Source organism: Astatotilapia calliptera, chromosome 11 (assembly GCF_964374335.1).
Source record: "Astatotilapia calliptera chromosome 11, fAstCal68.1, whole genome shotgun sequence".
In the NCBI taxonomy this organism is placed as follows: domain Eukaryota; kingdom Metazoa; phylum Chordata; class Actinopteri; order Cichliformes; family Cichlidae; genus Astatotilapia; species Astatotilapia calliptera.
In genome coordinates this window covers 771,805-786,754 of record NC_137432.1, presented here as the reverse complement: position 1 = coordinate 786,754, position 14,950 = coordinate 771,805, and the positions used below count along the sequence as shown (strand labels likewise).

General features: G+C 45.0%; 1 protein-coding gene across 4 annotated transcripts in view; it reads left to right on the top strand.

The window, feature by feature from the left end:
- Positions 1–14,950, top strand: part of ascc3 (activating signal cointegrator 1 complex subunit 3) — a 148,503-nt gene that overhangs the window by 57,040 nt on the left and 76,513 nt on the right. For all 4 annotated transcript variants that reach the window (XM_026185176.2, XM_026185174.2, XM_026185177.2 and 1 more), the window contains 3 exons: positions 2,291–2,494; positions 4,001–4,141; positions 14,041–14,205. In XM_026185176.2, coding sequence (XP_026040961.1) covers positions 2,291–2,494; positions 4,001–4,141; positions 14,041–14,205 — 510 coding nt within the window. The remainder of the gene's footprint in view (positions 1–2,290; positions 2,495–4,000; positions 4,142–14,040; positions 14,206–14,950) is intronic.

The window sequence follows — 14,950 nt, the reverse complement described above, 5'->3', positions numbered from 1 at the left end:
GAAGTTATTTATACACAAAAACACCACTGTGTGTTGGAACAGGAAGTGACACTCCACTACAGAGAGAGACAACACCAAGTCACCATGTCACACATCACATGACCTCTTTTTTATTCTCATACACATCACCTGCCTCCTGCTGTGGATCAACATCAGAGAAACATTTAAAAGTTTCATCATCTGATGAAAGCGCATATCGTTTGTTTGCACCTCAGTCTCAGTAACCATCATGTAAGTCAGTCTTCATGTTATTGTACCTGAGTTAAATTTGTTTCCACAGTCCTTACACCACTCTCTTTTCCACACTGAGTGGAAATGTATTTGTATCTGTGAGTGAAAACACAAACTGTAGATGAGAAGTATTGTGTTCACAATGCTTTCATACAGGATCTGAGATGCTGTCAGTGTGTCGTCACGTCCCTGTGCGAGTCAGGGACAGTGGCTTTTACGCCCTATGATAATCTCATTTGCACTTCATAACCGTGTTTCTGTTTTCAGGAAGCATTCTCACTGCTGACAGTAACCCACAGGCTGAGCACTCTTTATCACTCTCAGCTTAAAGTCACTGTTTAAAATCATTATTATTGTGTGTGTGTAAAATGTGTGTGTGTGTGTACTGTGTGTGTGTGTGTGTGTGTGTGTGTGTGTGTACTGTGTGTGTGTGTGTGTGTGTGTGTGTGTACTGTGTGTGTACTGTGTGTGTACTGTGTGTGTGTGTGTGTGTGTGTGTGTGTACTGTGTGTGTGTGTGTGTTTGTGTGTGTTTGTACTGTGTGTGTGTGTGTGTGCGTGTGTGCGTGTGTGTGGCACCACCTGTCCTTCACAGTGGGCGTTTCCGTCCTTATCAGAGGCAGTGTAGATTGAGGGCCATCACCCACACTCTGTTGCCATGGTGAAGGCGGACAGAGGCCAGGTTGAGTGGCAGCTCGTCTCAGCACTCGTCCTCCTTCATGCTTTTTAATTTTCCAGTTTGTGTTCACACTGAGTCACTGACACGGCTGTAACTGATCACCTGTCTGTACTGCATGTCAGGAGTCTGCAGCATGTTTCTGTCATAAAAAATGCAGTTGCCAGCGACTGCACTGAATAGTTGGCATTGGCCCAGATCTAGTTGCCAAGGGCAACCCGTCCTGAGCTGCGTCAGTGCCTACCAGGGTTTGTTGTACAGGTACGGCCCTAAGTCTTTATTTAGTTTAACGGCACAACCAGAATCTGCTCAGTTTATCTGAACCCAAAATACCACAAGAATCACAGTCACAGCCACAGTGGGCGGGATTCAAATAGCCTGCCTTTTATTTAGCAGAAAGGAGCGTGTTGACCTGCAGAATTAGTCAGTGCGCATGCATTATGAATTCAGATTTTAACATTAAATATACATGGGTGTTGCCAGTTTGATGGAGAATATGTGTACGGTGGTTTTGTGCTGACAGTAGAAAAGCAATGTCTTCTGGCACACGCGGTGCCCGTCAGTCAGAACGCCACGTCTCAGATTCATGGCCTGCATATGCAGAAGCTTCACGTCTGCACAGATGTGATGGAACAAGTGCAGCACAGTGATTCTGTTGGTCTGATAACTGACATCAGTGGCTTCAGACAGGAATTAGCAGCATTATTGCTTTATTATTACTCAGCCACATGGATCATGTTGATGCATGGATAGAAATTCAATGTAACCTGACCATGTTATATCTAAACATGGGCAGCACCTCATCAGTCAGTGTGCTAACATTTTATTGAAAATAGAAAGTTCAGAAGTATTCACACCGTGTGTGTGAAAGTCCTGCGAGCTTCACTGCAGCCAGGTCAGACTGCACAGGCCAACCTTAGCCTCTGTGCTTCAGTGTGTTAGTGAGTCCCAGTACAGCTTATAGTCCCAGTACAGCTTATAGTCCCAGTACAGCTTATAGTCCCAGTATAAGTGTCATGGTGAAGACTTCCCTCCCTCCTCTCCTGTGCCAGTGTTTCAAAGGTGCTTATCACTAATCCTTATTTGTTACAAAGTGATAAAATGATACACTGACTGTTAGCGTCTACATTCCTGTTGCATATCAAAGGGTGGGAGCTTGTGTGTGAGGGGGGCAGGGGGCGGGACCTCATATGTCCACACCCACTACAGCACACATGTGGGTTGCAAATACATCTCCTGTGTCTGTGGTCCTTTGGTGTTTGTTTGACAGACACTCTGTGCGCTGACACGGGTCGGTCACAAAGTAACAGCACTGCTGATCACACATATTCGAACACGTGGTTTTCAGGGGTCATAATTCTGTGTGCTTGTCTTATTTCCACAGATTGGGCAGCTGGTGTTCAAGGGCATGAAGCGCCTGAACAGGATTCAGTCCATAGTGTTCGAGACGGCCTACAACACCAATGAGAACCTCCTGATCTGTGCTCCAACCGGTGCTGGCAAGACCAACATCGCCATGCTGACAGTTCTCCATGAAATCCGTCAGCACTTGCAGCCCGGTGGCGTCATTAAGAAAGATGAATTCAAGGTGCGATGCACACATCAGCTACACTTATTAGTGCTGTTTATGCTGAAACGGCTGTAGTGTACTGATCTGTCAAGGAAAGATGTCTTTGTGATAACTGCTTCCTGTTTGTAGTGTCACTCCGGCTCGGAGCCTTTGAACACGAGTCCTGGAGATTCAGTTTGCTCCCTGGTGAAGTTTCACACAAGCCCTGCAGGGATTCAGATCACTCGCTGAGATTTCAGGCAGGGAGTTAATAGGACTGCTCTGATAGGTTGAAGTCAAGGGGAGCTGGAGTCATGGGACTTCCTTTAAGATGCTTAGTTTGTTCGGTTGATTTGAACAGTTTGCGTGTTGTTTCACTCCAGTAATGACGTTTCCCTGGATTGTCTTGTGAGTCTGAAAGGATCTACAGCACTGATGATGCTAAATACTAAAGCAGTCAGTGTAACGGTACCATCTCATGCTGTCACTGCTGAGAAGGAAACGAACGACAAGCATCAACAGACAGGAAGTGTAAGGGGAGAGCGGTGGGCTGCTGGCACCGCCCACCAAACCATTACTCTGATAGGTACCAAAGCAGGTTCAGGGGTGTAGTTCTGACTTTGGGTCGAGTGTCCCCTTAACTCTTGTGAGAAGTGTACGTTATTACAATCAGCCAATGGCATTTCAGGGATGGAAAACTGCAGCACTTTGAGTTTCCTGCCTACAGCTGTTACAGTTCACATCTACTGAGGGACTAAGTGTAACTTTGCCACATGTGACAGAGATGTGATGTTTCATAAAACAGCCTTTGTATTAAAGGTTGATGCTAAATGCCTTTTAAACATCTTCATTCACAGAAACGAGCCTGCATTTAATGTGGGCGGAGCTAATCGGCCTGCATGTTCACACACCCGACACGGTTTATGTGTATGAATGCGTCTGTGCTGAGCAAAGACAACTGCTGTTTTCTTCAGAGGCTGAAGCTGAGCCGATGACTGAGTGATGATTTGTTATCAAATTTGATTGGTGAATAATGATGACCTCATTATTATGATCAGCTGTTCATGAATGTGTGCGCTGTAAAGCCACGCGGCGCTCGTCCACCCAGTCTCTGTAGTTCATCTGTCAGTGCTGGGTTAGAAAAGCAGAAGATCGCGGTGGTCAAAATGACAAATAGCAACAGTTGGAAACAGACTCTGAAACACTGGCAGTGCTGACAGCTTGGTCTAAAAGCACTGGTCTTAAACCCAGTGTCAGATCCACACACACATCAATAACGCAGACAGTCTTTGTTCTGTATAAAAGCTCGTACACTGACAAACACCAGCAGTGACAAAAGCTGCTTTTCATACATCACCATTACATTTTATCCATGCGAGCGCTGTGACATTTCACAATAAACTGATTTGTGCTGGTAGCTGGGGAACAAATGATGCTGCCCCTCTTTGCTCATTTATCACCACAGTGTCCTTTCAGCCCCGTCTACAACCTTGCTCCACTCTCTCTCCTCCACTCACATTCATTTCCACGCCGCTCTCTCTGTAGATCGTATATGTGGCTCCCATGAAAGCCTTGGCGGCTGAGATGACGAACTACTTTGGTAAGCGGCTGGAGCCACTGGGCATCACTGTGAAAGAACTCACTGGAGACATGCAGCTTACCAAAGGAGAGATCCTTCGAACACAGGTACACACACACACACACACACACACAGCTCACTACACAAAACAAGCTAACTCTGCCTGCTACCCTTACACGTCCTCTAGCACTCCAGCTGGATCGGGTTAGGACATCGTCCTTAGAGTAAACCTGTACACACTGAGCTTATTACTCACCTGTAAATCTGATCATCATCACATGTGCAGGTCATGGGTGAAAGCACGCTGTGTAACAGAGCACAGTGAGCGTTCATATCTGTTATTGTTATGGTCACTGTGTGCGTGTGTGTCAAAGTCTGACATTGAAAGGATTTTAAAAGGTGGCTCATACACACATGTAACAATGTTACACTGACGGTCCAGGTTCAGGGCTGCACTGTGGATTTAGGTTGAGGGGTGTTGGATGAACCCTGTGCTGTAAAGTCAGGCTGTACTCAGACACACTCTCCTGCTGATGGTGGGATATGTAGGCAGAACTCAGATCTAAAACAAGAACATTGGTCCAGTAACACTCTGCGTGTCAAATAAATAAATAAGACTCGTTTTTAATTTGGTCAAATGTTGCTTCAAGATCATCTCCTCGTGCACCTCTGTCGGCGTGCACGTTACACAGTCCTGCTCTGTCGCTGTGCTTTTGCCTCTCGTATAAAGGTGTTCTCATTTACTCATTTTGGAGACACATAGGTGATGTGGGGAGGCAGATCTGGTGAATAATGCAGGTGCTGAGTAGTGAAAATGCTGAGGGTGGATGGATGAATGATCGGTGTCATCCATCCACCCTCCCTCCACTTATCCTCATCAGGGTCACAGGGGGCTGGATCTGTCCCGGGCAGCGGTCAGCAGTCACGGCCAGCACACAGACAGACACACATGTGAACTTGCATTCACACCTCTGGGCAATATGAACCCATTCAGTATCCTAACCCCACTAACTGCATGTCTTTGGATTATGGGAGGAAGCTGGAGTATAGTCTGATCAGGCAAAGCATCATGACTACCTGCTAAATCGTGCTAAGCTGTGAGGCGGGGCTTCCACAGATCAGGCGTGTCTGTCCAGCACAGGAGGCCAAGTCAAAGCCAGCTTGTTGTTGTGCTCCTCAAAGTGTTCCTGAACCGTCTTTGCTTTGTGGCAGGAAGCTTAATCCTTCAGTGTGCTGAGAGAGGCCCCAGCATCAGGGAGTGCAGGGGGTTAGTGGTTTGCTACAGAGACGGTGAACCCATGCTGTCATGCTAAACTGCTAGCAAGTTTCCCAGTGAGTTTAAGCTACACTGATGCTATTCTATGTTTTTCATGATTCTAGTTAAACCTGTTGCTTGTTCACCACCTGTATTTAGACCTCTGTGTGAATACAGATGCAATGTAGCAAGAAAGCCAGAGATGAGTCTGTGTCTCAGCATTTACAAGTGTTGAAGCCAAATGCTTTGTTATTGTGCAGCGTACGTCAGCCTGCTCGCCTGTGTTCAGCCGGTCTGTGCACCACCACGCTGTGCTGTTAGTGAACGAGCAGCAGACAGCAGGGTGCACTGTCTGTTTAAATACAGAACTGACCCATACAAATGCAGTTTAACTGCTGTTTGTTATGAATATGGCAGACGCTGTGTCCTGGACTACATGCAGGAAACAGCCGGTGTGAATAATGACGCATGTTCACTTCTTAAGCTGAATTTCATGTTTAGTAAGTTTAATAAGTGAAATGCTGGTGGCATTTTAATTGTAATGTTTCTTTAGGTTAAAGAGGATGAAGCCAAAGAAAAGATGATGATGAGAGAGTTTAGTCCTGTGGCTGTGAGAGACGTCGAGGCTGTTGGACCTGAACGACACTTGGAGCGGGAACACTGGGAAAACCTGCATATCTGTTAAATCCAAAGGAGTTGGATTTAACAGATCGCACAGCTCAGATTTACCCTTCATAAGTCTCATGGGACTTATGAGCACAAAGTGTGTGTGTGTCTGAAATGAGGCCAATTCCAGCTAATCTGAAGGTGTTTTAAAACTGCATTTCCATCAGGTCATATGATGAGATTACACAAAGAGAATGATTAGTCAGATTCAGAGCAGCTCTGCAGCACTGCTTCACTTTGAGCTCTCTCTAATGCCTCCGTTTCACCGGCTTATTTGTCGTGCATTTGCACAAAGTGTTGAGTGCAGAGCTGAATCCACGGTTAGTGGGCCCGAGTGATGTCATGCTCTGTAACCTTGGTTTGTTGCGTCTCCCCTCGGTCCCATCGCTCCTTTCATCGCACACCTTTGATGTTGATAGCAGAGTGGGCTTTCTGCCGGGACAGTGTAAGGACGGGAAGCAAATACTTCTAAGAACTTGTGCTTTATGAAACTTGCATGTTGTGCCCTTTGACCTTTATCGGGATCATTACACAACCATCGTCAAAAGCAGCACATCAGGTAAAAGAAGGAAAATCACCACTGTCGTACTGGATCAGGATGTCCTGGATCTCCTTCTCAGAGGCCTCATCCACATCCTTCTGGTAGTATGCAAGCAGGGCTGTGGACATGGCTGGTGTAGATCTGTGCGGTGCCACGCTCCACCGCTCCGCAGCACTGGCTCCAGAAGCTTGTTCTGGAGCGTAGCAGGCTCCACCCTCTCCTCAGGTCTGCCATTCACCCTGATCAGGACGTCCCCCTCCTGCACTGGGAAACTGCTGTGGTGGGTTTTACGTCCAAACACCTGGACGGACTCCAGAGGACCGTCAGCTGGCATGTTTCTGAAGCACACAAAGACACCACTTAGTTTCTGATTCTGCGAGGAGGAGGGAAACGTGCACCGATGAACCTGCAAGAGAGGGAACCAGTGCATGGTGGAAAGCCAGCCTCACCGCTCCTGAGGGACGACTCGGTGCCCTCGCGCCTGCAGCAATATCACGTATTATTGTGAGTATCAGTGCCTGGATGTCTCTGCGACCTCACGGGTCAGAAACGTTCTTTGAAAGTGAAAGTGAAGGATGCATTTCATGAGTTTGTGAAAGGATGAATCACGTTTGTCTCCCTCACTGTGCGTGTCCAAACCTGAAACCTGCTTTGGATTGGCGTGGCTTCATATAAAAACATGACAGTGTAATGATTGTAGGATACGAGCACTCTGCTGCTCTTCTCTACTGGTCACTTTCCTTTTTATTTTATTCCTCCCACTCGTCAAATCCAGCGTCATCCACTCACTAAGCAGCAGGAGAGAGCAGCAGTTCCCACTGAAATGATTTTCCACATCAGAGTGTAACGACGTGCGCGCTCGCACAGACTCGTGCACACAGAGTGGAGCTTTGAGAAGGTTCTCATTACAGTTGGCCTTGACAGGCTGTTAGTTGTTAACATATCACAATGTAGTGAACGTTTTTCTCTAACCGACCCACTCCATCGTCCACCCGCCCACCTCAACCTCCTACGTGCTCCTCTCCCTGTAACGGCAGAGTTACTATGGAAACAGAAAGAGTTTTGCCATGTGGAAGCCAGCGTGGTTTGGACGGCATGCGGGGACGTCCGGGCACCTTTGCTCTGTCCAGAGGGGAAACATGAGTTAATGACAGTGAGGAAGGAGCAGAGACGCAGCTTTCTGAAACAGCAGCGAGTGTGAGAATGAGTCCGTGTTTCCTGGTCGAGGGAAAAAGCAAAACAGGCTCCATGAACTGGGTTCAAACAAGAACAAACTGCAGGTCGGTGAAACTGTAAAGACAGAGCCCATCAAAGCAGCTGAAGAAAGATCAAGTCATTACTGAAATGCCGTGCTGGACTGAGTCACGGCACTTACTGTAACCATCAGTCAAGTGATCATCGCTTGTCTGATGCTCTCTCAGCGATGTCAGTAATTAGTATTTAAGTGCTGAGAGTTGGCGAGATGTGTCGTGCCGTTGCTGCACGTGTCCGTGCTAACCTTAGCTCGCACCAGCGAGCAACAATCTTCCTCCCACTCAGGCAGCGACCTGCAGGGATGCACGGGGATGTGCATGTAGCTGCAGCTGCCCTTCCTGCAGATTAAAACTCCAGCTATTATCTGTTTAAGTACATGTTTGTGGTAGTCAGAGACGGTAACGAGTAAAGTAAGGGATTACTATTGCAAAAACGGTAATTAGATTACTGTTACTTTCCCGTAGGAACGCTGCGTTACTGCGTTACTAAAACCGTGATTTTTTGCGAGAATGTCTCATGACAGTGACGTAAGCGAGTGCGACGTTCGTGACAGCAGCTGTGTGCAGATCAACAATGGATCATATATCGAGTGCAGAGAGAGTATGAGCGTGCAGCGTTTAAAGCGTGGAAGTACTGACCTTACTTTGAGTTTGATTCCATAAAAAGTGACAAAAACATTAGTGTCCGCTGTGCGTGGGAAGAAAACTTCTTTTTACAGCGAAAAAAACCCCTAAACTTCCAACAAGCACCGAGTAGCTACGACGTAATGGGAAACTCACAGAGAAACTCACGGATTCTTCCACTGACCGCGGCACACCTGCACCAGGGTAAACCTCCGCCTACCCCACTCCTGCTTTACAGGTGAAAATAGAGCAACAGGACCGCTGAGTCTTTGACTTTATTTATTTTCTGCTGTGTTTTACTTGCATCTATTTGAAAGAGTGAGTGAAAACACAAAAAATATTTTATTTTATGTGCTGGAATGTGCAGAAAATAGGTTTAAATGTTAAACTAATTTCTTCCAGTCAGAGAATGTTGCAGATAATTAAATTTTTGCTTAATGCATAAAGTTAAAAGATTAAAACTAATAAAACAAGTTTTAAAAAGAGACTTTTCCATTTGATTACATTTTGTATGATGGATTATGCAGAAAAAGTAGAATTGGGCTGAAAGATCTATCACTTTATCACCTCTTCAGGTTGTAAATCGTGTTTTTAAAAAGTAACTAAGTAACTAAGTAATTAATTACTTTTGAAAATAAGTAATCAGTAAAGTAATGGGATTACTTTTTGGGGGAAGCAATCAGTAATTAGTTACTGATTACTTTTTTCAGGTAACTTGACCAACACTGGTGGTATTTACAGAAATAGTTTTGTGTAGTTTCCCACGGCTGCCGTGGACGTCTGCATGTGCTTTGCTTGTTTTTGGAGCATTTCTAATGAATCAATAACTGATACTGTGACTGTGTGTTTGCTGTGTGTTCATTACACCCACAGTGACTGCAGATGAAGCAGAGACATGAAGGGATCTGATCTGTTGTCTATGGAAAATATTACAGTCATCATTGTCAATAAAAGTGCAGTACAATAAAAAACTGCTGCAATGACCATGAATCCAGCAGCACCGAGTTTGTTTTCAGCCTCTGTGTGCACAGAAGCTCGTTGTAACATCAACCAGGTTTACTGAACGACTTTCAGAAACCTGTGTGAACGTTTGTAAAGTGTGTGTGTTATGTGTGTAAAGATCAGGAATAAGGAACAAATCAGCAGTCCATCAGATGTACTCGGCACATCCAGATAAATGGCGTAAAGTCCCGTCTCATATAGTGTCTGATGATATGGTAACAAGGTTTCCTTGGAAGTGCTGCAGGAAATGTCACTGGTGTCTCCCAACGCTGAACATGTTTCAGCCTAAGTATTCCCAAAGGGGGCCACAGGCATCCATCTGTGCACAGGAACGGTGAGGAATGTCAGCCGGATGTAACTAAATGTTTCTGTCCACACATGAACACAGACCCACCGTAAATCACGCGAAGCCGGCTCGTAGTCTAAGAATCAGTCACAGTTATACTTCACTCAGTAATCAGCTGCTCATTGTAAAAATACAAAGTCACTGAGTTTTGTTTTTTATAGTAATTAAATCAGTGAGTTTGTTTTTGGGTCATTTCTCTGGTGATGCCCGACCGTCTGCATCCAGTAAGGCTGCTGGTCCTCCAGCCCTCGGCTCTGACATGTTGGTTACATATTTGATAAGCAGGTTGTCTCTTTGCTCTAATTCAGTAATTAATGTTTGAAAAGAACCATTTTTCTTGGCCACTTTATTTCTCATGTGTGTGAATTTGTCTGATTAAATTGTCACATTTGAGAAACCTTAACTTACATTTTCTTCTATGAAATATGAAGAATGAGCCAATTTCGAGGGTTGATTGCAGTCCTGCAGCGATCATTTGATTAACTGGCTAAATAACACCATTAAGGAAAACAATTACATGTTTTCTCTGCACCTCCTCGTGTGTGTTTGTAAAGCAATTAAAAAAGCACTTTGGCCTCTGCTCCATTTGCCAGAGCCTCCATTTAAATTAACCAGTACGTCCAATTAGGAGCATGCGCTTCCTTTCCTGTGAGCGTCTCTAATGGCTGGATAGATTGATTTAAATGCAAACTAGAGGGAATTTAATGAACTGCTTTTACAGGAAGACTTTAATAGGAATCTGCACATCCTCCAACAGGTTCACACTCCATTAATTAGGCATTGTAGTATTTTTTCCTCAAACAGAGACAAATATCGCACGGGAAGCTGCAGATACTAAGACGTGTGCAGAGAAGCTTTCTGTTGTCATTTGATTCAGAAAGATATGCTGATGCTCTTCAATGTAATTAGTCTGAGAGGCAAAGTAGCAGCGTTTATACTGATCGTGCCGTCACAGACTCACGTCACCGACGGGCACAGGGTGCGTACTGTAACTCAGCACACGTCTGTCATTACCTGTTATTACTGTGATGGAGCAGATCTGTGGGCACCTGTGCAGTGACCGCCCATCAATCTAAGATCATCTGTTGGAACGACGCTGCTTTGGCTTCAAACAGCGTGGGAGTCTTGGTGTGACCGATGTTTCCAGATGTTTCCAGATGTGTTCGAGTAAACAAATACCAGCTGATTGGTGCGTGTGTAAGCATTATGCCAGTGCTAGCACAGCTGATATATTCATTAGTGGCTTTTCAACGTGGGCGTGGCCGGTGCTGTCGTAGTGTCACCAGGAGCTGAGAGAGATGAGAACAGATGATGTGAAAGGAAAGTGCACGTTGCCATGACAACAGTGAAATAAATTCATGTAGACAGTCCTGCATCTCCCCGCTAACTAACAACAATCTGTTGTGGGTTTGTTTGTCTGTTGTTGTTTTTTCAGTTCCATTCATAAACTTGAGTTCTTCCAAAACCAGTTCAGCCAGTACGTGTGACGGACGTGACTCTGTCTGTCAGAGCTGTGTCAGCTGTGTAGGGCCTTGGTCAGGTGACTGACCGTGACTGATGCTGTGGGTCATTCTTACTTTGTGAAATCGTATCCAATCACTTTCTTGTTGAGTTGAAGTAACACACCTTCGTCTTGGCTGTTGAGACGTTTGTATTAACCAAGGACACAATTTTAACGTCATCCACTTAATTTGTGTTTTGTGATTTTTTTAAATTTAATTCTGGTGTTGCTGAGCTGGCCAGCACGTTGCTTCTCTTTACTGTACCACACTGTTTATCTGACCTCTGTTGGCTTTAGTTCTGCCTCTGTCAGTGCGCCCAGGGCAGCTGTGGCTACATGTGGCTGCCATCACCAGTGTGTGAATGTGTGGATGGGTGAATGTAGTGTAAAGCGCTTTGGGGTCCATAGGGACAAAGTAAAGCGCTATACAAATACAGGCCTTTTGACCATTTTTACCATTTTTGTCAGCCTAATGAGGACCTGCTTCTCTCACAGCTGTGCTCATGCCGAGCGTGAACAGCTACTGAAGGAGTTCAACACTCACAGCTGCTTAGAATCAGTCAGGCAGGTGAAGGGAACAGGCCTCACTTGCCGTCGTGTAGTTCTTGTTCAGTCTCTGACGGTGGGGGACTTTGCATAAAAATGGCAGTAATTCCTAAACAGCTGTGGTGGTGTACAGAGGCACAGCTACAACACCGAGTCCGACCACACTGTGGGCAAACTGAACACTTCCATGGCCTCACTAAACTCCCACTCTCGAGTCTCTGCCTCGGCAGCCACAAGGCTGTAATCCAGCTGGCCCACCTGTACCTGTCAGCCGGGGTTCAGCCCCCACAGGCCTACACGCCAACTAAGCTCTTGGTGGAGGTGGGAGTTGGAGGTCGCTGTAAGAAACTGCAGCACACTCTTTTCAAACTCTTGGATCTACCAGGCCTGTGCAGCGTCTGTCCAGCTCACTATGAAGTGGGGTTCAGCTCCTCTTTTCACTGACGTGTCCGAGACGTCCGTAGATGACCGAGTCAGTCGTTACCCTGCAGCCCAGGACCGCAGCAGCCCAACAGCCTGGGCTCAATCCAAGAGCGCTCATGCCCAGGATGGAGGGATGTAACCTACAAACCTTTACATGTAAATACAGAACTTTACTATACGATGAAAAATAAGGTGCAGCTCTTCACACTGTCACTGTATATAAAGGGATCTGTATCCAGATTACCGTCTACACACTTTTAAAATTGATTTATTTTGACGAGCATTCAGATCTGTCAATGATCCGCCACACCAGATCAGGCTAATCAGAAAGCTATTGGCTATGCATTAGCCCGTGTCTCTAGACAATAAGTCATATTTGGAGAAGCAGAGGACAATAAAGTAATGATTTCTTGTTCAGCTCATGCTTTGCTTGGTTATTCTCTACATAGCTAACAGCTAATGGTTTTTGACAGGTTTTGTTTCACATGGTTCATATGAGACTTCCAGCTCAGCTTATCATCAGTTATCACTCCAACACATTTATTCTCGTTCACTCTTTCAGTTTCAGCTCAACCCTGATTTTAGCCACGTTTCATTTGTCTGGTGCCAAAAATAATACATTTTGTTTTATATTTAACAATAACTTATAGTTACCTCCGTTTCCACTGCAGTCAGAAGCTGTTCTAGGTTTTTATCTGATTGATGCACAGTGGTATCATCAGCAAACAATACACATTTATATATAACATGAATCGTTTAGGGCCCAGCACAGAGCCCTGAGGAACACCACAGGTTACCTTCAGCTGATTAGATTTGCACGTATTGATCCAGGTAACTTTTCATGCACGTGTATGCGATCCCTCTTATGCCATATCTGTCTAGTTCATTCAGTAATATAATATGATCAATGTTAAAGTGTATAAAACACCAGCAGTATGTTCCTTATTATCTGTTGCATATCCGCTCTGCCGTATTATCACTTATTATGTTTCTCAATATATTTACCACGTCTATTAACAGATCATTTTCCTAAGATTTCTGAGAACTGTGGAGTTATTGATCTGTAGTCGGTTGTGGGTAACCCTAACCCTCTCTGTGGCTTTTTCCATTTTGGAGGGAAACGTACCAGGTTACACATGTATGTGAAAGTTTGCACTATGCTACAATACGTTTAACTAATATCACGTCAATACTGAAACAATCAGTGGCCTTTTTAAAGTTGTCTTCAGAACATCAAGTATTCCTCTGTGACTCACAGCACCAATGAACTGAGTAATGTGTTTATTTAGCTCATTATTATTTCTTAACTCTTGAATTTCTTGTGCTACATTAAAGCCAACATGTCCAAAGAAATCATTCAGTTCATTTGCAGTGTCGTTAATTTTATGAAGCACAATCTTCATCTTTTCTAAGATATTCTGGATGTCTTGTTTTTCGAGCCCTTTTTGATTATACGATTTAATAACCTCCATGTTTGTTGTGATCCACTCCTGCTTTGCTCCAATAATGTGTGGTAGTACTTTTAATATTTACTAATCTATTTTTATATGACTTGTACTTAATAAATCTCTTACATAGATTATTTCTGTTCATCTGTCGCCTGATGCTTTTCAGTGATTTCCACTAAAGGACGATGTTTGTCAAATACATTACAGACAAATGCACCATACGCACTATGAGGCTCTGCAGCAGTGGCTCGTGTCATGTTTGATTCTTTGTTTAGTTTTTCAGGTTTGCTGATGTTGCACTTCCTTTCGTTTTACTGGAGAAACATACATTTTATTATAGAACATGTTCTTGAAGGGGAGAAACGCATGATCATCTATAGAGGACCTTGTCCTGTTTTCAGATGTTGGTGACGACTCCGGAGAAGTGGGACGTTGTGACCAGGAAGAGTGTTGGCGATGTGGCTCTGTCACAGATTGTGCGGCTCCTCATCTTGGATGAAGTCCATCTATTGCATGAAGATCGAGGCCCGGTTCTTGAGAGTCTGGTGGCCCGGACCATCAGACAGGTTAGTGTTCCTCCTCGTTCCCCGTCCTCAGTTCATATTTCTCACTTCAATGTTTCAGATCATCAAACAAATTAAAATAGTCAAAGACAACACCATTAAACACAAAATGCAGTTTCTAAGTGAAGGTGTTTATTATCAAGGGGACAAAGTCCCAGACGTGATGGCCTGCTCTGTGGGAACTGTGGGATCTCTGAAAAGCTGAGCAGTTAGTCAGGGTGTGATTCTCTCTGAGAGTCGGGTCTTATTCGGAGCTTCTTCACTACCTCAGCGGTGTTTCCCATGTCAGGTCCTCCCTGATGTCTCGATGCACGCGCAATCATCCAGGTGAGGAAATCCTAAAATGTAGATTCTGTTCATCTGGATGTTTTCAGGGGTCTTTGTGGTGTTCAAGACCAAATTGTTGTTCCTACATCACGCTGTCAGCTGCTCCACCTCATCCCTATAGGCGTGCTCATCCCTCCAGAAATGAGTCCCACCACCGTCTGCAAACTTAACAAAGGTGTTACTGTGGTGAGTGTGGAGCAGGGGGCTCTAGCCGACTGTGGGGGGCCAGTACTGAGTCTGGCCCCCCACAGTCGGCTAGTCACGATTACGTCGACTATAAAAATCGTCGACGGCTAATTTAATAGTCGGCGCCTCGTTTGAAGCTTTGTAAGATCACAAAAGACGCAGGAATAAGCAGCAGGATTTAAGAGTGTAATAACGGACTGAAACAGAAGATGGCAGCACTGCATGTACAAGGATG